Genomic DNA, 26737 nt, shown 5'->3' on the forward strand with positions numbered 1-26737 from the left:
GTAGCATGTCTTTCCCAATTGTCCGTCAGATATCGAAGAAAGTAAGCAACCAAAAAAATAAAAATAATAAATTGTGGTTTGCAAGCCCCCAATACATACTTAACATTGTACCCGAGACGTCAATAAAGCTACTCAAGACCTACAGAACATTCCAACTGTCAGGATTAGCTTCTAGTAAACGTCAATTTTCAATTAAGGCACCGCAAACTTTCATTGCTGAGCAAGAAAACATGTGACATCAATTCGCATCAGTACTCCATCCCAAGGACAGGTGGCCCTTGCATGTGCAAGCTTGACAATTGGGAGTACCCAGAAAGGAGACCTACTGAGTTATAGAGGAAAGAAAAGGAAAAAAGTAGAGCTAGAAGGAGAAGATGAAGGAATTGGACCAGGTCCCCCGCCTCGAACCCCACGCCCTCAGGACCCAGGCTGCTGGCTATAAGTGCCGGTTCACACTCTTGCGGCTGCGGCGATCGCATGTAATATCGGAGCGCACTGCTCCTTCATTACATGCCATCGGCTGTGCGGTGCGAATTCAGCCATACACTCTGTATGGCTAAATTCACACTGCACCCGCAATAAAGTCGCACATGACCCTTTTTTTCAGCCGCATCAGGATCGGATCGCACAGTGGTTCACAATTGTGCGATCCGATCATGTGCGAACTGTAAAGATCGCACTGCGATATGCGATCAAACTGGGGGTGTCGTTAACATTTCATTGACACCCCCAGCGTATCGCATATGGCAGTGTGAACTGCCAAGGGTGCGTTTGCGATGCGGGAACAGGCTGAAAATTCGCAGCCTTCCCGCATCACATAAGTGTGACCCGACACTGTCTTGACAGCCCATTCAGACTGATCCGACTTGACCGCGACTTGTCAGCCTGACAAGTCGCGGTCCGTCGCGTCCCATAGTGTAGTACAGGAACGGTTCTAATAGGAGCGACGCAAGTCGCTCCGACTTAGAAAAAGGGTCCTGTACTACTTCGGGGTGACCGGGAGCGACTTGCATAGACATTCATTTTATGTAGTCCGTGCAAGTTGCGCCGAAGTCGCGCTGCACGCATCTTCACAGGTCGCCCCGAAGTCGGATCCGACATAGTGTGAACGGGGTCTAAGAGTTACCAGTTAGATACCTGAGCCATGGCTCCCACACTTTATCAAACATCTTCATTTTATCATGTAGTATTGCAGACATACGTTCGTTCACCATAATCCAAGAAAGTTTGTGCCTTAGCTGTTTGAATGGCAGGGCAGGAGACCTCCGGGACCTTGCTATTGTAGTTTCGCAGCTGTGAACATTAGGCTACATTCACACCTGAGCGTAGCGTTTTCGCGCGGTTTTTTTTACCACGATTTTTACCGCGATTTTACCGCAATTTTTACCGCGATTTTTGTGCAGGCGTTTTTAGATTGAATAGAGACCAATGGAAAACTCCTGTAATCTGCCCAAAAAGAAGCTCATGTACTTTTTTGAGCTTTGGGCGTTTTGCTCACGGCGTCAAAACGCTCAGATGTGAACAGGGGCCATTGAAATTAATAGGATTTGTCTTGTTGGGCGTTTTGGGAGCTGATCCTAGAGCAGAAAAACTCCCCAAAAACGCCTACATGTGAACGGAGCCTAAAGGTGATAAGTCTTCTCTGGGCCTTCGTAGCAGTCTCCACCTTGAGGCCCAGCAGGGCCTGTTGTGGAGATTTGGTCAAATTAATTTGGGTGAGAGTTTAAATGAAATTATACACTCTGATCCAATAGCACCGAACCTTGTGGCATTGCCACCAGATATGGTACATCGTTCCTTCCTGACTACAGCCACGGAAACACAATGGAGCCTCTCCTGGTACATAAGCCACCGCAGAAGCACTTTGTAGTTCACTTCTACGGTTTTAACCACTTGCCGACTGCCGCACGACTATATACTGTGGCAGTCAGCCTCTCCTGGGCAAAGTGACGTATGGGTACGTCACTCGCCCACAAGCCTGTAGGGGGCGAGCACGCGCTGCCGGGGGTGTGCTCCCGTCCCCGCGCGTTCCCGGCCATCCCTGCGCGTGTGACCGGTGGCTCCGATGTCCGCCGGCCACTCATGATGATCTCCCTCAGGAGAGGGAGAAAGACAGACGGCTGATGTAAAAACAGCCGTCTGTCATTCTCCCTTAGATCATCACAGAGGCTATGCGATCCTGCTATGTAGGATGGTATGTCTCTGTGATGATCTAACAAGCCACGCCCCCTGATAGTTAGAATCACGCCCCTAGGGACACACTTAACCCCTTGATCACCAATAAAGTTAACCCCTTCCCTGCCAGTGTCATTTTTACAGTGACAGTGCATATTTTTAGCACTGATTACTGTAGTAATGTCACTGGTACTCCCAAAAGTGTCAAAAATGTCAGTCAGGGGTTTGATCTGTCCGCCGCAATGTCGCAGTCCCGCAAAAAAAATTGCAGATCGCCGCCATTACTAGTTAAAAAAAGAAACAAAAATGACAAATCTTTCCCGTAGTTAGTAAACGCAATATATTATTGCGCAAACCAATCAAAATACGCTTATTGCGATTTTTTTTTTTTTATTACCAAAAATATGTAGCAGAAAACAAATTGGCCTAAAATGTTTAAAAAATTAGATTTTTACATTTTTTTTTTGAGAATTTCATATAAAAAAATTTGAAAAATATTATTTTTTCAAAATTGTCGCTATTTTTTGTTTATAGCGCAAAAAATAAAAATCGCACAGGTGATCAAATACCACCAAAAGAAAGCTCTGTTTGTGGGAAAAAAGGATGTCAATTTCATTTGGGTACAGCGTCACACGACCGCGCAATTGTCTGTCAAATTCACGCAGTGCCGAACCGCAAAATAGGGCCTGGTCTTTGAGCAGCCATATCCTCCGGGGCTTAAGTGGTTAATATGAAATCTTGATAAAGTGCATACACATTTTATTAATTTGAGTGTTGCCACCTAAAAAAGTCCTTTTCTTTATCAATTCCTTCTTGGCAAGTAAGCATCTGGTCCAGAATAACATGGATTTACTTGTGTTTAGGGGGATAAAAGTACTTTATGTGAAAGACAGTTATTCTTCTGAAGGGGCTTCTGATTTTTTTATTTTATTTTTATTTCTATTTCACAGGGTTCTGTGAATTCTATTATCTAAATAAACCATAAAGTAGGCAATATGGACAGATTGCTAAGGAAAAACGCGTATCTGATAAGCTACTGGAAGATAAAGAACTTGAAATGCCGCATGTGTACAATGGCTTCACGTTTACCAAGTGAAGATGGGGCTCAGGAAGCTCAACCGAGGCGCATGAACCCCCTAAATATACAGATGCTCACCAAAGGACTCCATGAACAAATATTCAGAGGAAAACAAGAAGAATACTCCAAGGAAAGCATTCAGAAGAGCATAGACCATCTGCAGAACCATGGCCTATGGGGTCAAGAGACCTCTATTCTCCAGGACATGGAATTAGAACTGCCCAGGATGTACGGGGGGAACATTGATGAACATTTCAGAATTCTAGCACAGAAACAGAATCTTCCTTACTTGGAAGCAGCTAATGATCTATTGCAGTGTCGGATACCAGACCTACCCCAAGAATGGGCCTGGCAGACCGGATGGACTAAGTATACCAAAGGAGGAGGAAGGGAACAGGTTGACTTCCCGGATGAGAAGGCTCTGGTGTTTGATGTGGAGGTCTGCATGTCTGAAGGACAATACCCAACTCTAGCTGTGGCGCTTTCCCCCCAGTGCTGGTAAGAAAAAGGTTTGTACCCAAATCTTTATGTTGAAAATAACTATAACTGAACTCCTTCTTCTTTTTTTTTTTTTTTTTTTAGGTACTCTTGGTGTAGTCGGAGACTAATAGAAGATCGATACACGTGGTCTAATGAAATGTCGTTGTCTGATCTCATCCCACTGGAGACGTCGCCAAAGTCAACCGTTATGAACAAGCACAACTGGTCTGAGAGATTGGTGGTGGGCCACAATGTCAGCTTTGACAGAGCGTACATTAAGGAGCAGTATTTTATAAAGGTGTGTAATGTATCAAAGTTTTGTGTTCATATATAGAAAATAAAATGTATATTGTAGAACAGGGTTTCTCAACCAGGGTTCCTCCTGAGGTTGCGGTTTCTTGAGCAATGGGCAATTTCTGCCTCAGATAAGTTCCCAATGACACCATTGTTCCTTTTAGCTATCTGTAAGGGGGTAATTCTTCCCAATGATGACAAGAGTAAGGAGCATTCTTCCCACTGACTGTCACACTGTGTCATGAGTTGTAGATTTTAAATTTTTTAGCAGGGGTTCCCCAAGACCAGAGAAACGTGACTTCTAAAATATGGTTCATTTGACCTTTATTAACCACTTTACCACCGGAGAATTTTGCTGTCTTACGTCCAGGCCACTTTTTGCGATTCGGCACTGTGCGAATTTAACTGACAATTGCGCGGTCGTGCGACGCCGTACCCAAACAAAATTGACGTCCTTTTTTTCCCACAAACAGAGCTTTCTTTTGGTGGTATTTGATCACCAGTGCGATTTTTACTTTTTGCGCTATAAACAAAAAAAGAGCGTTTATTTTGAAAAAATAACAATATTTTTAACTTTTTTTTTTTTTTTATATGAAATTCCCCCCCCAAAAAATTTAAAAATCAAATTTTTTTTAAATTTTTGGCCAATTTGTTTTCTGCTACCTATGCTTGGTAAAAAAATCACGATAAGCGTATTTTGATTGGTTTGCGCAAAAGTTATTGCGTTTACTAACTAAGGGAAAGATTTCTGTCATTTTTGGTGTTTTTTTTTTTTAACGCGTAATGGCGGCGATCTGCGATTTTTTGCGGGACTGCGACATTGCGGCGGACAGATCGGACCCTTGACTGACATTTTTGACACTTTTGGGGGTACCAGTGACATTACTACAGTAATCAGTGCTATATATATGCACTGTTACTGTAAAAATGACACTGGCAGGGAAGGGGTTAATTTATTGGAGAGGGAGGGGTTAATGTATGCCTGGTGCTTACTAACGTGTTAGGGGGGAGGTGACTGAGTGACACAGGGACAGATCGCATGTTCAGCTATGCTGAACCCTGCAATCTGTCACTGTTTGTCACTTGGGAGATCCGCCCGCTCTGTTTACACAAGCGGACGGGCGGATCTCCTCACTCGATTCCCCGACGATCGGGGAAGAGCGGCTATCGCCGCCGCTCCTCCCCTGGTCCGACTCCCGCTGTGACTGAAAACAGCGGGAGCGAGCCTCCTACAGGGGGAGGAGTCCAGCGACGTAGGTCTACGTCGCTGGACGATAACGAGCCACATTGCTGCAGTAGCAGCAATGTGAGCGGTGGGAAAGTGGTTAAAGGGTTCCTTTTGTGTTGAAAAGTTTGAGAAAGACTGTTGTAGTACTAGAAAACAAAGAAATGCCATTGAGTGGGCTATTAAAAGTTCATAGATTTAGATGAAAAGAAAGGAACTCTCGGTGTCCAGAGAAATGTGACTTCTAAAATATGGTTCATTGACCTTTATTAAAAACTAGCAACATGTACGTCAAGCCAACGCGTTTCAGATAAGTTACCAATGACACCGTTGTTCCTTTTAGCTATCTGTAAGGGGGTAATTCCGTCACACTAATGTGTGACGGAATTACCCCCCTGCTCTAAGGGGGATCTATGGGAGGGGGTTCCTGGTGGGGTCCTGGCCTGCTCTATGGGGGAACCCCTGGCATTGTGACTGGTCCCAACCCATAGACCCCCCACAGCGTGGATCCCCCACTCCCCCCCCCCCCCCCGAAGAACTCTTAAAACAGGCCAGGCGCCAGGGCAGGTCCCATCCCTTCCTGAGGTGGCCCACTGGCCCCCATAGACTTCAGTTTAAACTTTGAAAACTTGTATCTTGTCCTTGTGTCTCCCCTCTGGAGTCCCTCTCTCTCTCCACTACTGCTTGGCTAGTGGCCCCCAGCTGCCCTCAACAAGATTATTGGATTTCTTCCAGTTCCAATCCAGACCAGTCGACTCACTCTGACTTCCAAGTGTCATTGACTTGTGCTCTCCTCGGCTCCTCTCTTCGACTGCTGTGAACTACTCCCTAGTGCCTCCTCCAGAGTGAGAGAGACAGTTCTCTGGACTAGTCCTGCCGCCGCGCCAATTCCACAGTCCCTCCCCAGCCAGCAGCATGATAATCTACTTGCAGCCGCAGCCCAGGCAGGCGTGCTTTCTTTGTAACTTCTGGGCGGCGCTGGCTAGCAGGAGGCGGCGGGACTGTCTGCAGGGAGCGGTGGGCGGCGAGTAAGCACTGCAGTTGATGATGATGACTTGATGATGGATGGGTGCCGATGGCGGGGCAGCGTGGCGGACCTGGCAAGGACCGGTCACGGACACCTTGCCGACCCCTGCAGAGGGGGCTCAGGTAAGTATTAGGGGTGCTGGGGGGCTGCTACACACAGAAGGCTTTTTATCTTAATGCATTTTTATCTTAATGAGACACAAAGCCTTGGGGAATGGCTGTATAGAGTGGCTTTAGTACTTTCCACTCTACTTTTTTTAGGGTTGATTATTTGCTGTGATCAGAATATTGTTGCCTAGCAACAAGTAGGCTTGTGACGGTATCAGATTTTCATGCTGCGATTAATTGATTAAGGTTTTGCCACGGTATACGGTATTATCACGGTATTCTATTATTAAATTTAAATTATTAAATTTCCACCTCACTTCAATTTCATTGCTGAATTTAGGGGCTTTGGTTCACTTATGCACATTATTATATAGTCAGTTAGTACAGACTCTGTGAACCAGGCCTAAAATAGGTCATCAAGCAGTGTCTGGCCTAACTGGTGATAACTGGTCCTGGCGCTCGGGCTCCGATCCGATGGCCTGGTCATTAAGAGGGCAAATCCTTGTGGTCAAGAAGTGGTTAAACCTGAAGGAGGTGTTGTTTATAAATGACTTTACTATTGCTTTAGGCCTGGTTCACATGTATGCGGGTTGGTGGTTCACATGTATGCGGGTTGGCGGCCCACATTTGCACAGGCATAGCAGCCCATTGATTTGAACGGGCTGCTATGCCCTCATTTTCCGCAGAAAAAAGGTGCATGCAGCATTTTTTTAAAAATTCAGTGGCCTTGAAATCCATCCTGCTTTTGCACCATGCGACTAACCTGCAGTTCCTGCTCTGGCAAGCTTTCTGCATTTTTTGTAGACACTGCTTGATGGCTATATAATAATGTAATGTGGGCTGCTATGCGTGTGTGTGTGTGTGTGTGTATATATATATATATATATATATATATATATATATATATATATATATATATATATATATATATATATATATATTTATTAGAGCTGCACGATTCTGGCCAAAATGAGAATCACGATTTTTTAGCTTGGAATAAAGATCACGATTCTCTCACGATTCTCTGTGTAACAAAAAAAAAAAAAATTGGGATAACTTTACTGTTACGTTTTTTTTTTTTTTTTTTATTCATTAAAGTCTAATCATTGCGTTTGAAAGACTGCTGCGCAAATACAGTGTGACATAAAATATTACAACAATCGCCATTTTATTCTGTAGGGTCTCTGCTAAAAAAATATATAAAATGTTTGGGGGTTCTAAGTACTTTTCTAGCAAAAAAAAAAACTGATTTTAACTTGCAAGCAACAAGTGTCATAAAAAGATCCAGTCTTTAAGAGGTTAAACTTCCTTTCTCCCTGGCAGAGGGAAGGAAAAGATACAAATGTAATCATTTTTGTTTATAGTTAGGAGACTTAATGCTGAAAGGTGTTAGCTGTGTGAGTGAATGAGTCATCCAGCTCACTGAAATGTATCAATTCACAAGTCAGGCAGACTTGACAGATAAACTCGGTATTTTAAAAATGCCACAATAACAATACCGTGGCTATGCAATACCGCGATATATCGAATTACCGAAAACCGGCATATGTCTAGCAACAAGTCAGATTTGCCATAGATGTAGTATATGGTAGGTGGATACTGTGCATTGGTGACTAAATCAAATGTTATTTTTCTTAGGGCTCAAAGATGCGCTTTATGGACACAATGAGCATGCACATGGCTATCTCGGGCCTAACCGGATTTCAGCGCACTCTATGGATGGCCAGTAAATACGGGAAGAAAAAGGGATTGCAAGAGGTCAAGCAGCACATCATGAAAACTCGACACAAGTATGACGGCCCAACTGTAAGTCTGTTAAATATATTAAACCCAGACTATGAAAAAATCTCATTACATGCTATATAACAGAGTGTGTATACTCACAAAACCATTAAAGCATGTATGTCAAACACAAGGCCCGCGGGCCGAATGCGGCCCTCCAGGCCTTGTCATGTGGCCCTCCATTCCTCCGGCTCTCACCTTCTGCTCCCACTCCCCGCTGTCACTTGTAAATACAGATGACTTCTGTGTTTATAAGGGACAGCTTTGCCCTCAGTGGCTTTTGGATCTAACAGATTGCTGGACGCACTCACAGTAGGGAACAGAGGAGACAGATCTCCAGAATCTAGGAGAAAGAACGATCTCCCTGCAAATACACAGGTAGTAGAGCTGCCTACACAGAGAGGTACTAGAGCCGGGCCAGGTAGATGAAAGGGATGCGAGGAAGCTTTCTGGGGGGGTTAGGGTTTCAAACTCGGTGCACCCCTAAACCCTGCACTCCATACACAGCACACCCCTGAATGCTGCACTCTGTACTTAACTCACCCCTGGACCCTGCATTCTGTAGATAACGCTCTGCTGATCTCTGCACTGTACGTAGTGCACTCCTGAACTCTGCACTCTCCAGATAGCGTAGACTTCAACTCTGCACGCAATACACTCCTGAACCTTGCACTCTGTACATAGCGCACCCCAGATACAATCGGCCCTTTAAGGGCAACCCTACTGCTGATGCAGCCCGCCTTGAAATTGAGTTTGACACCCCTGCATTAAAGCATTTGTTTTGTGTAGAGTAGAATATACCTGATTTAAATCTTTCTTCAGCTGTCCCTCCCACCTTCTCTGTGTCCCCACTGCAGGTTGAGATTGTGTAAACCAGCCGCTGTCCTCTACAGAGCATGCTCAATTTCAGTTTGATTCTAAGCTCTTCATTTTCCTCCCATGTCTTTCTATGCAGCCCACATGACTAGAGTCACACATGTGGGAGTATACACAGTAGTAAATTACACTCTCACCCAAATCCCCCCTCCTCCACATCCTCTTGTTCCTAAACACTATGGGGTGGGATATAGTATGCTGATTGTTTTATATTCACTAAGAAACTCACAAAAACGCTTACTTTTAATATAAAGCAGTTATAAAAATATTGAATATAATTACTAATACCTTTTAAAGTAAAAAAAAAAAAATAAAAGAGCCTTAGATGCAGATCCCGTCTGAACAAAATGAAAGCTAGTGTCAGTCATCCTTGACTCTGCCTACACCATATTCATGCATAAAAATACGCATTTGATGTTAACCGCTTGCCGACCGCCGCACGACTATTTACGGCGGTCAGCCCCTCACAGGCAAAGTGACGTAGGACTACGTCGCTAGCCTGTGAGGCTCTAGGGAGCGAGCGCACGTGGTCACGGACCCCCCCCCCCCCCCCCCGCGCGTGTGTGCCTGGCGGACCCGATGTCCGCCGGGCACTCGCGATCCTCCTTTACACCGGAAGAAAGGCAGGCGGCTAATGTAAACAAAGCCGCCTGTCATTCTTCCCTGTGTAAGAATGGAGATCATACGGTTCTGCTATGTAGGACCGTTGATCTCTGATCTTACACTGGTAGCCACAGCCGATCACAGTTAGAAACACGCCCCTAGGACACACTTAACCCCTCCCTCTCCAATAAAGTTAACTCCTTCACTGCCAGTGTCCTTTCTACAGTAACAGTGCATATGTATAGCACTGATTACTGCAGTAATGTCACTGGTAACCCCAAAAATGTCAGTCAAGGGTCCGATCTGTCTGCCGCAATGTCGCAGTCCCGCCAAAAAAAATCGCAGATCGCCGCCATTACTCGTTAAAAAAAAAAAAAAACAACAAAAATGACAAAAATCTTTCCCTTAGTTAGTAAACGCAATAACTTTTGCGCAAACCAATCAAAATACGCTTTTTGCGATATTTTTTTTTTTTTTTTACCAAACATATGTAGCATAAAACAATTTGGCCTAAAATGTTAAAACATTTTGATTTTTACATTTTTTTTTTGGGGGGAATTTCATATAAAAAAATGTGAAAAATATTGTTATTTTTGCAAAATTGTCGCTCATTTTTTTGTTTATAGCGCATGATCAAAAAATCGCACAGGTGATCAAATACCACCAAAAGAAAGCTCTGTTTGTGGGAAAAAAGGACGTCAAATTCGTTTAGGTACAGCGTCGCACGACCGCGCAATTGTCCGTTAAAGTCACGCAGTGTCGAATCGCAAAATAGGCCCTGGTCAGGAAGGGGGGTAAAATTTTCCGGGGCTTAAGTGGTTAAATTGCTCTTCTTAACCACTTGACCTCTGGAAGATTTTTTGCAATACGGCACTAATGGACAATTGCGCGGTCCTACGACGCTGTACCCAATTAAAATTTATACCCCTACCCCCCCCCACACACACACAAATAGAGCTTTCTTTTGGTGAGATTTGCTCACCTCTGCATTTTTTTTTTTTTTTTGTACTGTAAACCGAACAAGACCAACAATTTTGAAAAAAAAAATAAAAATGTTTTTAAATTCTGCTATAAAACGTATGCAATAAAAATGGAAAAAATCGAATTTCTCCATCAATTTAGGCCAATATATATTTGGTAAAATAAAATCCCATTAAGCGTATATTGATTGGTTTGTTCAAAAGTTAAAGCATCTACCAGCAATGCAATATTTTTATTTATTTAATAGTAATAGCGGCATTCAGCGACTTTTAGCGGGACTGCAACATTGTAGTGGACATTCGGACACTAACTGACACTTTTTGGGAACCAGTGACACTTAAAATCAGTGCTAAAAAATATGCACTGTCACTGTACTAATGACACTGGCTGGAAAGGGGTTAGCATCAGGTGTGATCAAAGGGTTAACTGTGTGTCTAGCCAGTGTTTTTTCAAACTGTGGGAGGGGCTTTTACTAGGGGAAAAAGTGAATCCATGTTCCTACTTTGTGGAGACACAGGATCCATGCTTTCCCTCCTGTCGGAATTGAAATCTGCCTTAATTACAAAGACAGATTGCAGTTCTGTCTCTGACTGATGATTGGCGGGTGCTGGCGGATATGGAGTCCGTGGTACCCACTTATTGGCTCCCACTGTGCATAATCACAGCAGAAGCAAGCTGCCGCTGGCATGCATTTGCGTCCCCTACCCGGAAGTGGAGGATCACGCCTATATTAGTGATCTTGCGCACAGCGGCCGCAATAGGGCGGTAGGCAAGTGGTGGTTGTTTCTTTTTTTGGTTTTTGTCATGTGACTGACACAGCACCAATCAGAGCTGTAGAGAGCATACATCAGCAGAGTTAAAGAAGCCCCTCCCAAAGACCATTGTAGATACCAAAGAACAGGGAAAGATCATGTGACCATACAACAGCGCTTTAGGAATGAGCTACTTAGAAGATTTAAAACAAAAAACAAAATTCATTTGCATGATGTGTGTAGCAGGTTTTCCAGGCATTGGGCCTGATGTGGGTCTGCCATTGTTACCGGTAACCTCTCCAGCCCTGTGAGCTGCGGCCCTGGGTGTAGAGACTGAGACATGGACAACTCTGGCATCTTTGTTTTGTGGTTTTATTGTAGATAAGGGGATGGGAGAAGGGAATGAGTGGGATACTCCTTTAGGCTCAACTAAATACACTTGGGACTTTATCCAGGAAAAATGTCTGCTAGCGCTGCCTTGACGCCAGCCAACGCTCACTGACTCTCAGAACACACTGTAACTTGATAGAAGTGCTGAATCCTGGACTTTAAGTCCAGAAGATCCAGGACTGTGGATTATAGAACTACTGACACTGCGGCACTGCAAAGTCACTGGCTACTCCCCCCCAGCCTTGCACTGGCTTGAGGTACTTTGTTGTAGGTTCCTGTATAGCTATACAATTCACTGCCCAAACTGCAGGTGCCCCCTTTAACCTTGAACTCTTCGGGGTTCACTGACTCTGTACCCCCTCGGTAACTTTAGGATCCTCCAACCTAGGCACCCCCTTTCCTCAGCTAGCTGACACTTGGATCCCAGAACCTCTTCCAGAGTGGTCCCCTCTGACTCTAGGTAGACCCCCAGGGGCAATCCTCAGTACTGATGACCTGTGTAGGCTTTCCTGGGACTGGACCACTCGCTCTCCGCAGGCTCTCGGCACACCGGATCCCCTCAGCTCAGCACTCTCTGGATTCCCAGGCGACACCCCAAGACATCCACCTACCTCAGACAGGAGGAGAGACAGCCACACTCTCCTTCCTGGGACTCTGCTCCCGCCAAAGACACTGTGTCACGCCCTTCCCCCAAACTTGTATCCACTCCCAGAATCCTTTGCGACATAATCTGCCTTCTGGGGTAGTTACAAGCTGGGATGTGTCCCCTGATTGGGTTTCCTCCACTGCCCTATGAGAAGCCTCTCACAGGAGCCAGTGGGGAGACTTCCCCTTCAGCAAACACATCTGGAACTCATTACACTATAACTAAAAGAAATCATGGCCCTGCTGTTAGGCAGACAAGGCCCACTATACATTTACCTAGCATCTACCTGTAGGGTGCTACATGTGTAGGATTTATATGAATAAATTATGGCAATTGACACTTCTCTGTTTGTTATCACTTTACTTTAAAGCTCATTTCAGGATTAAATTCTTATTTCTTGAAATAGTCTACCCACCATCGCAGTTCCTCTTCGCCACAAGATATCTTCTGAGTTGAGTGGTGCCCAGCATCATTACACCCAGAAGATTAAGCTCATGCTCGAAGTGCCGGGTGCTACTAAAGGTTATCAGCGCAGCGCCCTTTATTCACATGTATTGGTCTACATCATCCCCAAGAAGAAGTAAACTGCTAAACTACGGAACCCTGCAGTCTCACATGACTGGTCCGAAGACTTTGGAAAAGTATTAGTGGCAAAAAATAATTATTTGATCCCTTGCAGATTTTGTAAGTTTGCCCACTTATAAAGAAATGAAGGGTCTATAATTTTTATCATAGGTGTATTTTAAATGACAGAGACAGAATATCAACCAAAAATACAGAAGGAATACATGATACAAATGTTATGAATTTAGTTGCAGTTCAGTGAGTAAAATAAGTATTTGATCCCTAAGCAAAACATGACTTAAGCCTCGTACACACCCAACGATTATCGGCCGACCGATCGGCCGTCTTTTGTCCAGTGTTGTTGTGTTGGTTGAAATGTGCTCTAGACTGCACACGAATTTTCTCGGCCAACAAAAACCAACTTCAGAAGTGATGTCATGTTCTGGTTTACTTTCCGTGTGTTTTTTCTTCTCTGAGCATGCCCAGTCTTGCTCATCAGATTTTTGTCTGCCGAAATCTGTACTGACTGACGGAAAATCGGCCGTTGTGTTGACGGCCAACAAAAATTTTATAGCATGCACACCAGATTTTGTTCGGCCGAAAAGCCGGAGTCGGTTGTTGGAAGCATCATACCAACAAGCCGAAAATCGTCCGATCGGACGTTGGCCGAAAATTCACGGCCAACTATCGATGCGTGTGTACGAGGCATTAGTACTTGGTGTAGAAACCCTTGTTGACAATCAGAGAGGTAAGATGTTTCTTGTAGTTGATTACCAGGCTTGCAAACATCTCAGGAGGGATTTTGGTCCACTCTTCATTACTCTTCTCTAAATCCTTAAGGTTTCTTGGCTGACGCTTGGCAACATCGAAATTTCCGCTCCCTCCATAATTTTTCTATAGGATTAAGGTCTGGAGACTGGCTAGGCCACTCCATGACCTTAATGTGCTTCTTGAGCCACTCTTTGTTTCCTTGGTGGTATGTTTTGAGTCATTGTCATGCTGGAAGACCCATTCATGACCCATCTTTAGGGAAGAAGGTTCTCCTCCAAGATTTTACAAAACATGGCCTTGTCCATTGGCCCCTCAGTTCAGCAAAGTCGGCCTGTAGCTTTAGCAGAGAAACAGCCCCAAAGCATAATATTTCCAGCTCCATGCTTGACTGTAGGGATGGTGTTCTTAGGGTCGGCCATAGTCAGCATTTTTCTTCTTCTAAAAACAGCGAGTCGAGTTAATGCCAGAGAGCTCAATTTTGGACTCATCTGACCACAGCACTCCCAATACTTCTCTGAATCATTTAAATCAGGGATTACCAAACTACAGCCCTCTAGCTTTTGTGGAACTACATGTCCCACAAGGCATTGTAAAACTCTGACATTCACAGACATGACTATGCATGATTGTAGTTCCTGAACAACTGGAGGGCCATAGTTTGGAGACCCCTGGTTTAAATGTTCATTGGCAAACCTAAGACGGGCCTGTACATGTGCCTTCTTAAGTACTTCCGGACCGCCTGCCACATATATACTACAGCAGGGCTGCCCGGCTGTGCAAAATCACATACATGTACTTGATTTTGTGCACGGGTTTTCAGGGGCACGCCCGCCGCCAGAGCGCCACTCCCGCTGTGATTGGACACGCCGGGAGCCAATCAGCTGGTCCAATGGCTGCAATGGCACCACTGATCACTTTAGTGGAAGTTGCATTAACATAAAAACATTTTGGCTGGTCTCATAGTGAGATGCAACAAGGTGGTAGATGTGATAAAGCACATGTATACAAACCCAGAACACAAAGGCTGTTGTGCAGGCACCAAGATTTCCATGATTGTGTCCTCTGTGGGATAACATCCCAGTCCAGAATGTAGATGCTGACCCTAGTTGAGGACAAAGATGGCAATTTTATGGAGAGAAAAGGAAGACCTTCTCATAGAAAGCTCTGTGATTGCTCTTGGAGATAATAAATACCTGTAAGTGACAGAAACGGGGCAACAATTGCCCAAGGAAATGCAGAGGAGAGGGAAAGGACAAGAAAGGGAACGGGGGAAAAAAGGTGGGGGGGGGGAGTGGGGAAGGGGGCTAGGGGTATTTTTTATGGTACCATAAAAATTGAATATAGATATTTAAAATATTTGACATATACAGTACATTATTAAAAATTGGATCATAATTACAAATATATTGTACACAGATCACTTCACATATAGGCCCACAGAAAAAACTTCAATTAGGCCTTGCCTGACACGTTTCGTGGTCTTAATACCGCTTCTTCAGGAGCGTAGTTTTTAGGAAGAGATCAAATCGTCCTACAGGGACATAAAATAATTAGCATACATCACATGAAACATATGTTATTCATTGCATATTTTGTGGTGACCCGCACATTGGTAAGGAAACACCCGAAAAGCACCTTCACCAAGTGTGACCATCCAAGGGGCGTGAACACATCATGATCCCACGGGGACGAATACAGGAGTGGAATAAAGTGAGGCATCTAGATTAGTGTTGTACATTTAACGTTTTAAAAAATAAAGACAATTTTTGACACAAATCTGGTACTGAACATGTGGGGTAGGTCTTTTAGCTGTAATGTGTTGTCTTCCCTTCCCTCCCTGCCTGCCAGGAATCCCATGTGAACCTAGTTTAGTGCCATTAAAATCCTAGAATCCACTTTATTAGTATTTTATATAATGTCCAGTGTGTGTTTTTGCAATAGAATAGTGGGAAATACCTTCATTACATCGCTGCTCCGGGCTCTCCTCGCTAATCTCCCACTCTGCTGTTTTCTCCTCTCCTAGCTGTCAGAGGAGGATCTCAGCCCCTCCCCTCTGCAGTGTACACAGAAGCGCCGGGTATTAGATTAGAAATGTGTGAAATACCTTTGTTACATCGCCGCTCCATGCTCAGCTAATCTCCCGCTCTGCTGTCCTTCTCTTCTCCCCAACTGACAGCTGGGGGTCACGGATGGGCCAAGCGGCGATGTATTGAAGGTGTTTCACACTATTAGATTACAAAAACGCACACTGGACATTATAAAACACTAATAAAGTGGATGCTAGGATTTTACATACAGTAATATCGGTAACCTCCGGGGCCGATACCAATATATCGGGGAAAGTGCATATCGGAAGTCAATATATCGGCCTTGCCGATAATCGCTCGATCCCTACTGTAAATGTTACTCATTACTAAGTGGCACAGACATTTTGCCGATTTAAGGGAAAAGTGTCAGCAACTTCTGAGAGCCCCCCCCACCCAGAAAGGTATACTCGGCTATCCTTGCTGCTTTGTGGCCATCCCAGTCCATCAAAGCCCTTGCTGGGTATGGAGCGTGCAACCTCCCCATGTAGCATCCAATTGCCAAAGATAGTAAAATGTAGGGAGCAGTGACCTCATCCACCAATCCAATCCAAGTAATCTTACACTAGAGCTTACACAGTGGGGAACAGGGAAGTGTGGATAGGTGAATAAACCTTTTTTTGGAGGGGGGGGGGGGGTGGGCTTTCAGCACACACTGTCACTGAATGGCGTTGTACTGTAAGTGCATACTGTGTAATGATGCATCCCCATTGAGTCCGCCATTGTCCCTTCGTGCTCTCAGGAAGTGGCTAAATGACACTTGGGGGTCATTCAAGACAGAAGAGGTGTAGCCATCACAGTTGGATGGGGGATGCACTAATATGTAGAAAGGGGAATATGCATTACATTTTTTTTACCTGTAAAGGTGACAAAAAAAGCATTTTGTTAAAGGAAATCTGGAGTTGGGCTTTTAGGCTTGGTTCACACTATGCCGGTTTCTTGATCGTGTTTGTGTGGGCACATCAGCCCATTTATTTGAATAGGCTGCTGTACCTATGGAAAACTCAGGGAAAATGGCAGCCGCAGAAAACCGCATAGAGCTAGGAGGTTTTCAACACAGGAAAGCATGCTGAAGTTTCCACCTTGATGCGGGTGCAGGAAAGTGTGTGATTACATGCAGTCCAACACCCACATATAGTGTGAACCCAGCCTTACACGCATGCAGAACAATATTTTTTCTGATGCTTTAATGAGCCCAGTGCAGCTCTCAAATAACTGCCAGTAAAAAGAGAAAAAAAAGAAAGTTTATATTTGTAGATTTGTTAACTTGCCAACATCTAATAAATGAGATAAGGTGTTTAAAAGTGGTTCTAAAGTCGAGACATTTTTTGTCTTCATACAATCACTGCTTAAAATGAAAATAAAAAATGTCCCAGTAGTTGTATCGCCCCTCACCTCCCTAAAACACCAATCCAGCGCTCTGCAGCGGCGCTCTCCCTTATTCCTCTTCTCACAGGACACAGAGGCAGCAGTGGGAGCCATTGGTTCCTGCTGCTGTCAGTCAAATCCTGTATGGTGGGTGCTGGGGGGGGAGGGGGGTGGAGTGAGCTGCGCTTTGTATGTCTATGGATGCACACAGCCTGGCTTGGGGGTGCACCCACACGAGTGCCTCTTTAGCAGCTGGCTTGCTATTGGAGCACTCGCAGAAGAGGAGGAGCCGAGAGTGCTGATGGGAGACCCCAGTAGAGGAGATAAGAGACCGCGCTGTGCAATACCATAGCACTGAGTAGGAAAGTATAACTTCTCTTTTATTATAGGAAAAATAATTAGGCTTTTTACCACTTTACAGTGAACTTTTCCATTCCCCAAGCATATAAATATAGTGGCACTTGTTTTTTTGTATTAAATGTCTTTGCAGATCAATTCATGGGACTGGGTAAATATAAGCAGCATTAACAACCTGGCTGATGTCCATGCTCTGTATGTTGGAGGGCCACCTCTGGAGAAGGAAAGCCGGGAGCTGTTTGTAAAGGGAAGCATGGCAGACATCAGAGCAGAGTTCCAGGTGAGCATACTTTAATTCAGGTAAATTTCATGGGGCCTATCTGGTTCTAAGGCTTTTTAGTAATAATTGGGGTAATTAAAGACCATTGGAAGCAGATTGGTGGGCAGTGATATTGGGGTTGATTTACTAAAACTGGAGACTGCAACAACTGGTGCAGCTGTGCATAGAAACCAATCAGCTTCCAGGATTTTTTATTTTTTTTGTCGAAGCTTCTCCACTTCAGCTCCAGAAGGTTTTCCCCTCTTAAATACCAGGCCACTGCGTTTCTTTAACTGACAATTGCCTGGTTGTGCCACGCTTTACCCAAATAAAATTTGAAGTTTTTTTCCCCCACAAATAGAGCTTTCTTTTGATGGTATTTGATCATCTCTGCAGTTTTTTTTATTTTTTGCGCTATAAATAAAAAAAGACCAACAATTTTGGAAAAAAATATATATATTTTTTACTTTCTGCTCCAAAACACTCCCAATAAAAAATTAAAAAAATCTAATTTTTTTCATCAATTTTGGCCAATATGTATTCTGCTACATATTTTTGGTAAAAAAAAAATCCTAATAAGTGTACTTTGGTTTGCGCAAAAGTTATCACTTCTACAAACTATGGGATAGATTTATGGCATTTTTAGTTTTGTTATTGTTTTTACTATTAATGACGGCGATCAACAATTTTTAGTGGGACTGCAACACTAAGTGACACTTTTGGGACACCAATACAGTGATCAGTGCTAAAAAAACAAACAAAAAGCAAGGTTACTGTATAAATGACACTGGCAGGGAAGGGGTTAACACTATGGGGTGATCAAGGGGTTAAGTGTGCGCCTAGGGAGTGCTTTCTAACTGTGTGGGGATAGATGTGCTAGAGCAGTGATGGCGAACCTTGACACCCCAGATGTTTTGGTACTACATTTCCCATGATGTTCATTCTCTCTGCAGTGTAGTAGAGCATCATGGGAAATGTAGTTCCAAAACATCTGGGGTGCCAAGGTTCACCATCACTGTGCTAGAGGAAAAAAGAGATCTCACTCTTCCTATGTGACAGAACAGCCGTCTGCCTTGTTTACATAGGCAGACGGTCGTTCTGTCATTCTCCTGCAGAATCGCAGGTGGCCAGCAGCCACCGGACCTGCTGATTGGCTCCCGCTGTGTCTAATCACAGCTGGAGCGGCGCTCCAGCAGCGTACACGCGCCCCCGGAAACCCCTACACAAAATCATATACCTATACATGATATTGTGCAGCCGGGCCGCCCTGCCGCAGTATTTATGCGGTGGCCGGTCTGGAAGTGGTTAATTGAACAAGTTGAAGTTAGAAGCTGATTGGCTACCATGCGGAGCTGCATCGGGTTTTGCACTCTCCAGTTTTAGTAAATCAACCCCATTGTATCCCTAGATTGTGCGCTCCATTTCTCATAACCTACCAACAGGTATTGTAGCTGGAGTGCTAAAGGTTACTAGTGATATATACTTTGCTTACTGTTTCAGTATCCATATTATTTATGTTTTATTTATGTCCATGTTCTTAGGTATTGTAGCCAGGGCTGCTGTTAGAAATCACAGGGCCCCATACAGCCTACCTGATGGGGCCCCCTTCCCCCGTCCGAAAGTGACTGAGGACATAGATTTATCAGTCCCTTTCTCTGTAGCCTCAGCTGCACAGATGAATGAATAGGGAGTACTTCGAGGCTTTCTGCTCATTCACAAACTGAAGCATAGTAATCAGTTTTACTATGCTTCAGCAATGAATGGACACAGGAGTGATTGGTACAGATTGCTCACTGTGTTCATTCAGGAAAGGAAGGGGCCAGTAAATTTCATATTTACTGGCCCCTTCCTCTGCTCTTCATCATGAAACATCCCCTATGTGACCGCTGCAGGTGGGAGAGGAGAGGAAAGAAGCCGGCAGCGCTGCGAGGGAAAAGTGCACACAGTGGAACCCGGACACCAGATGGAAGGGACAAATGTGCTAGAACCAATTCCCCTGCTGTGCAGCCAGAGGGGGAAAGAAGAGGAAAAGCTGACAGCGGTGCAGGGAGAGGCAGAAGAGGATTGGTGTCTGAAATAGGACAGTACTGCCGGACCTTCTGCTCAACTGGTGTCCGGGCCCCTCTTTTGAACTGATGGGGCCTGGGCCCAGTATAGGAGGGCTGGCTGTACTGCCTTATCAGTGGCCCTGATTGTAGCTAAATTGTTTGAAAAGTCCTTAGGTGTATTATTATGTTTTTGGTGTAACATAAAGTCTGTGCTTTTCTTCTTGGCAATCTAGAATCTCATGAATTACTGTGCCCAGGATGTACAGGCAACACATGAAGTGTTCGGGGAACAGTTTCCACTTTTTATGGAGAGGTAAATTACACTGATATTTAATGGTTGCAGATTTGTGCTAAAGGTTGATCCCAGTCTCCATGTGTTTCACTTACAAAGGCTTCCCATTCTGAATGTCCAGCATCATAACTGAAAGAGTTCCTGAAATGTCAATCATTTCTGGTCAGTGGCTGTTGGCCCTCCAACTAAAGAGAGGTCTAACACAGCAATGTTTATTGGGGCATTCCTTGACCAACTCGTGAAAAATAATCCTGCACCATAATTCCCCCTCCACCAAATGATTTGGAGAAATGCTAAGACATGGAAAGGGAAATGTGCACTAATAGGCTGCAGGGGTAGAAAAGGGGCGCTAATAGGCTGCAGGTGATTAGCTTAACTCCTTCATGCCTTACTGTTTTTCTGACATTTGTTGCTTACAATCAGTATTTTATGCTAGAAAATGACTTAGAACCCCAAAACGATATACAGTGGGGATCGAAAGTTTGGGCACCCCAGGTAAAAATTTGTATTAATGTGCATAAAGAAGCCAAGGAAAGATGGAAAAATCTCCAAAAGGCATCACATTACAGATTAGACATTCTTATAATATGTCAACAAAAGTTAGATTTTATTTCCATCATTTACACTTTCAAAATAACAGAAAACAAAAAAATGGCATCTGCAAAAGTTTGGGCACCCTGCAGAGTTAATATCTTGTACTGCCCCCTTTGGCAAGTATCACAGCTTGTAAACGCTTTTTGTAGCCAGCCAAGAGTCTTTCAATTTTTGTTTGAGGTATCTTTGACCATTCTTCCTTACAAAAGTCTTCCAGTTCTTTGAGATTACTGGGCTGTCTGTCATGCACTGCTCTTTTAAGGTCTATCCATAGATTTCCAATTATGTTGAGGTCAGGAGATTGTGAAGGCCATGGCAAAACCTTCAGTTTACGCCTCTTGATGAAATCCCCCGTGGATTTCGAGGTGTGTTTAGGATCATTATCCATTTGTAGAAGCCATCCTCTTTAACTTCAGCTTTTTCACAGATGGCATCAAGTTACCATCCAAGATTTGCTGAAATTTTATTGAATCCATTTTTCCTTCTACTCGTGAGATGTTCCCTGTGCCACTGGCTGCAATACAACCCCAAAGCATGATTGATCCACCCCCATGCTTAACAGTTGGACAGAGGTTCTTTTCATTAAATTCTGTGCCCCTTCTTCTCCAAACGTACCTTTGCTCATTCCGGCCAAAAAGTTAAATTTTAACCTCATCGGTCCACAGAACTTGTTTCCAAAATGCATCAGGCTTGTCTATATGTTCATTTGCAAAGTTCAAACACTGGTTTTTGTGGTGAGGACGTAGAAGAGGTTTTCTTCTGATGACTCTTCCATGAAGACCATATTTGTACAAGTATCTCTTTATAGTGGAATTGTGTACCACAACTCCAGTGTCTGCCAGATCTTTCTGGAGGGATCGTGCAGTCAAACGTGGGTTTGGAATTGTTTTTCTCACAATCCTGCGAGCTGTTCTGTCTGATATTTTTCTTGGTCTTCCAGATCTTGCTTTAACTTCCAGTGTTCCTGATGACTGCCATTTCTTATTTACATTCCGAACAGAGGATATTGACATCTGAAAACGCTTTGCTATCTTCTTATAGCCTTCTCCAGCTTTGTGAGCGTCAACTATTTTCAGTTTCAGTTTTCTAGACAACTGCTTAGAAGATCCCATGGTGCTGATTGTTGGGGCAAGGTCAGATGAGTCTGGGCATTTAAAACCTTTGAGATTGACATCACCTGGTCTTCCCAGACGATGATTGAGAACAATCCATGACACTGGCAGGTCTCAGCCTTGCAAAGGGGGCAGTGCATGCTATAAATTCTGCAGGGTGCCCAAACTTTTGCAGATGCCATTTTTTTGTTTTCTGTAATTTTGAAAGTGTCAATGATGGAAATAAAATCGAACTTTTGTTGACATATAAGAATGTCTAATCTGTAATGTGATTTTTCCATCTTTCCTGGGATTCTTTATGCACATTAATACAAATTTTTACCTGGGGTGCCCAAACTTTCGATCCCCACTGTATATATAATTTTAGCAGAGACCCCAGAGAATAAAATGGCAGTCGTTGCAATATTTTAAATCACACGGTATTTGTGAAACGATCTTTAAAATGTAGTTTTGTTAAAAGAAATACACTTTCATGAATTTAAAAAAACAAAACCGTAGTTTTCTGTATATTGTGAAAGATGATGTTACGCCGAGTAAATAGATACGGAACATGTCATGCTTTAAAATTGCGCACACTTGTGGAATGGTGACAAACTATGCTACTTAAAAAATCTTCATAGGTGACGCTTTAAAAATGTTTTACAGTTACCTTTTCAGAGTTACAGAGGATGTCTAATGCTAGAATTATTGCTCTCGCTATATCGCTCACGGCGATACCTCACATGTGTGGTTTGAACACCGTTTAAATTATCTATTTTTTTTCTTTCTTATTTGTTTTATTTTTTTTTTAGATTTCCACTGTCCCTTTTACATTTTTTTTTTTTTTTGATCACTTTTATTACTGTCACAAGGAATGTAAACCTCCCTTGTGACACTAATAGGCAGTGACAGGTACTCTTCGTGTTCTATTTTCACCTGAGCGTATTGTTTTCAGGTGTTTTTTTTAGGCGTTTTTTCGCAGGTGTTTGGAGGCAGGCATTGACATCTAACAAAAACGCTTGTAATCTCCAAAAAAAAGAAGCTCATGTACTTTTTTGAGCTTCAGGCGTTTTGCTTTAGACGACAAAACGCTCATATGTGAACAGGGGCCATTGAGATGAATAGGATTTTCCTTGTTGGGTATTTTGAGACTTCAGAGATGAGCGTTTTATGAACTGAAAAACGTTCAGATGTAAACAGGGCCTTATAGAGGGATCTGGGGGTCTTAAAGACCCCATATTTCTCCTTTGCACTTAAAAGCATTCAAAACTCCAAGTTTTGACTGTTTTGAATTCTGTAATTTTTAAATCTGGCACCTTTTAGGGCTCCAGTAACCGGAAGTGACGTCATGACATTGTTTCTGGGTTACTATATCAGAGACTCGATCAAAGCCAAATTCGGCACTGTTCGGGTCTTCGGCCAGCCGGTTGGTTGCTCGGGCCTCCTGGTGGGACGGGGACCCAGGCAAGCCGTGGGGGGGGGGGGGGACGTCCCCTCCAGCTACTTGTGAGCCGAGCAGGTTCTAAAAAACGGTAGTGGGGTGATGCCTGCAGCTGGAGGAAAAAAAAAAAACATGGATGGTGGAATGGAGTGATTTTCTCTTGTTCAGCTTATCAGCTGTCTACAGCCAGTTTCCCTTACTGTCCTATGGCAAGGATTTCCACCGGACAGGCACGGGTGGCTGGGGTCTGCCACTTCAGAAACAAAGGAAACTTCTGGCTTTTTAAGGCCCCTTTCACACTTTGTGACTTAAAAATCGCGTGATTTTAGCGCTGCAATTTTTTCCATGATTTTGATGTGATTTTGACTGGGCTTGAAGCAATGCCTATGTCTTTGGCTCATTAAAATCAGGCCAAAGTAGTGCAGGGACTACTTTGAAGTTGCTGCAGCTTTAACCACTTTACCACTGGAGGATTTTGCTGTCTTACGTCCAGGCCACTTTTTGCGATTCGGCACTGTGTGACTTTAACTGACAATTGTGCAGTCATGCAACGCCATACTCAAACGTCCTGTTTTTCCCACAAACAGAGCTTTCTTTTGGTGGTATTTGATCCCCTGTGCGCTTTTTACTTTTTGCGCTATAAACAAAAAAAGAGCGACAATTTTGAAAAAACATTTTTCACATTTTTTTCTATATGAAATTCCCCCCAAAAAAATTTAAAAATCAAATTTTTTTTATCATTTTAGGCCAATTTGTTTTCTGCTACATATTTTTGGTAAAAAAAATCGCAATAAGCGTATTTTGATTGGTTTGCGCAAAGGTTATTGCGTTTTACTAAGGAAAAGATTTCTGTCGTTTTTGGTGTGTTTTTTTTTAATGAGTAATGGCGGCGATCTGCGTTTTTTTTTTTTTTTGCGGGACTGCGACATTGCGGCGGACAGATCGGACCCTTGACTGACATTTTTGACACTTTTGGGGGTGCCAGTGACATTACTACAGTAGTCAGTGCTATAAATATGCACTGTTACTGTACAAATGACACTGGCAGGGAAGGAGTTAATTTTTATTTGTGATCAAGGGGTTAATGTATGCCTGGTGCTTACTGACGTTTGTGGGGGGAGGGGACTATGTGACACAAGGACAGATCGGATGTTCAGCTATGCTGAACCCTGCAATCTGACCCTGTCTGTCACTTAGGAGATCTGCCCGCTTGTGTTTACACAAGCAGGCGGATTTCCACACTCGATTCCCCGACGATCGGGGAAGAGCAGCGGCGATCGCCGCCGCTCCTCCACTGGCCCGACTCCCGCTGTGACTGAATACAGCGGGAGCGAGCCTCTGGCGGTGCGCGTGCGCCACCGAGAGAGGGGAATGTCTGGCGACGTAGGTCTACGTCGCCACACGTTATCGAGCCACTTTGCCGCAGTAGAGCTCTAGTGAGCAGACGGCAAAGTGGTTAAGTTGCGCATATATGAATGGGTATCATGGAGAACGACGTGTCGCGCAACTCTGATGTCAAAAGTTGAATGACAATTGGCTCAAGTGTGAAAGGGGCCTAAATTGTATTACTGGTCCTAATTCACAGTAGCTGTAAGCTTAGTGCTAAAATTGAAGTGGGAAATGTATTTTTTGATGACAATGTTCTAAAACATTTCCCGTTTGTTTTCCAGGTGTCCTCACCCAGTGACTTTGGCTGGAATGTTAGAGATGGGGGTCTCCTACCTGCCGGTGAATCAGAACTGGGAGAGGTATATAGACGAGGCTCAGATTACATACGAGGAGCTGCAGAAGGAGATGAAGAAATCTCTGATGAATTTGGCGAACGATGCCTGTCGGCTTCTATCAGATGATGCGTAGGTGGCAAAATAACTTTGAAATTACGTGGCCGGTTAGCAAAATGCTTTGAGGAGGACCTGTTTGTTTTGCCCATAGCAAGCAGTTAGGATTCCAAATGTATTCTATCTTATTGCACTGAAAGGAGAGTAACCAATAAGAAGACATAAGATAATGTTTTATAATTTAAAGTGTTACTAAACCCACAACCGTCAAATCAGTCTGTACATGCAATAAAGCATGCTTGTTATAGTCACTGTGAACTTAAGGGGTTGATCCTCTGCATTGTGTAAAAAGGCTGTTTGATCCTCCCCTTCTTTCAGAGTCCCTAAACCATCTCCAGATAGTACAGAGCCAGGGCACAGGCTGCACATGCTCAGTTTGGTGTGTCTTGTTAGAGCGTTTTTTTTTTTTTCTTGGGTGGGGGCATGTGATCAGCACTGTTCAGACAAAGGGTCAGGAAAATTAGCTGTCCCCTCAAAATAACTCAACACACGGCCATTAACCACTTGCCGACCGACTATATAAGGCGGCGGTCAGCCCCTCCCAGGCAAAGTGACATACCGGTACGTCACTAGCCTGGGAGCGAATAGGGGGGGGCGAGCGCGCGCCGCCGGAGGCGCGCTCCCGCCCCCGCTCGTACCCGACGAAGCCGGCGCGTGTGACCGGCGGACCCCATGTCCGCCGGTCACTCGCGATCGTCGGGCAGAGAGGGAGAAAGGCAGGCGGCTGATGTAAACAAAGCCGCCTGTCATTCTCCCCTGTGTAAAAGCGCAGATCACTCGGTCCTGCTATGTAGGACCGTTGATCTGTGCTATTACACCACTAGCCACATCCAATGACAGTTAGAAACACGCCCCTAGGGACACACTTAACCCCTCCCTCTCCAATAAAGTTAACCCCTTCCCTGCCAGTGTCATTTTTACAGTAACAGTGCATATGTATAGCACTGATTACTGTAGTAATGTCACTGGTACCCCCAAAAGTGTCAAAAATGTCAGTCAAGGGTCCGTTCTGTCCGCCGCAATGTCGCAGTACCGCAAAAAAAATCGCAGATCGCCGCCATTACGCGTTAAAAAAAAAAAACAACAAAAATGACAAAAATCTTTCCCTTAGTTAGTAAACGCAATAACTTTTGCGCAAACCAATCAAAATACGCTTATTTTGATTTTTTTTTTTTACCAAACATATGTAGCAGAAAACAAATTGGCCTAAAATGTAAAAAAATTTAGATTTTTACATTTTTTGGGGGGGAATTTCATATAAAAAAATGTGAAAAATATTGTTATTTTTGCAAAATTGTCGCTCTTTTTTTTGTCTATAGCGCATGATCAAAAAATCGCACAGGTGATCAAATACCACCAAAAGAAAGCTCTGTTTGTGGAAAAAAAAGGACATCAAATTAGTTTGGGTACAGCGTCGCACGACCGCGCAATTGTCCGTTAAAGTCACACAGTGCCGAATAGCAAAATACCCCCTGGTCAGAAAGGGGGTAAAATCTTCCAGGGCTTAAGTGGTTAATGTCTAAACTGCTGGCAAGAAAAGTCAGTACACCCCACAGTTAAATCACGGTTGGATCACTGGGTATATGTAGGAGTTTACAACCACTTTAAGGTAAA

The 26737-nt window shown here is 43.9% G+C and overlaps 1 protein-coding gene across 1 annotated transcript in view; it reads left to right on the plus strand.

Moving 5' to 3' along the window:
• Positions 1-3141: 3141 nt before the first annotated feature.
• Positions 3142-26737, plus strand: part of POLG (DNA polymerase gamma, catalytic subunit) — a 105051-nt gene continuing 81455 nt past the window's right edge. Inside the window, exons 1-6 of the mRNA XM_082255112.1 lie at positions 3142-3751; positions 3836-4031; positions 8025-8192; positions 17694-17840; positions 20101-20180; positions 24956-25138. Of these exons, the coding sequence (XP_082111238.1) occupies positions 3171-3751; positions 3836-4031; positions 8025-8192; positions 17694-17840; positions 20101-20180; positions 24956-25138 (1355 nt within the window). The 5' untranslated portion in view covers positions 3142-3170. The remainder of the gene's footprint in view (positions 3752-3835; positions 4032-8024; positions 8193-17693; positions 17841-20100; positions 20181-24955; positions 25139-26737) is intronic.

Source organism: Pelophylax lessonae (assembly GCF_965119305.1).
Source record: "Pelophylax lessonae genome assembly, chromosome: 4".
Classification (NCBI taxonomy): domain Eukaryota; kingdom Metazoa; phylum Chordata; class Amphibia; order Anura; family Ranidae; genus Pelophylax; species Pelophylax lessonae.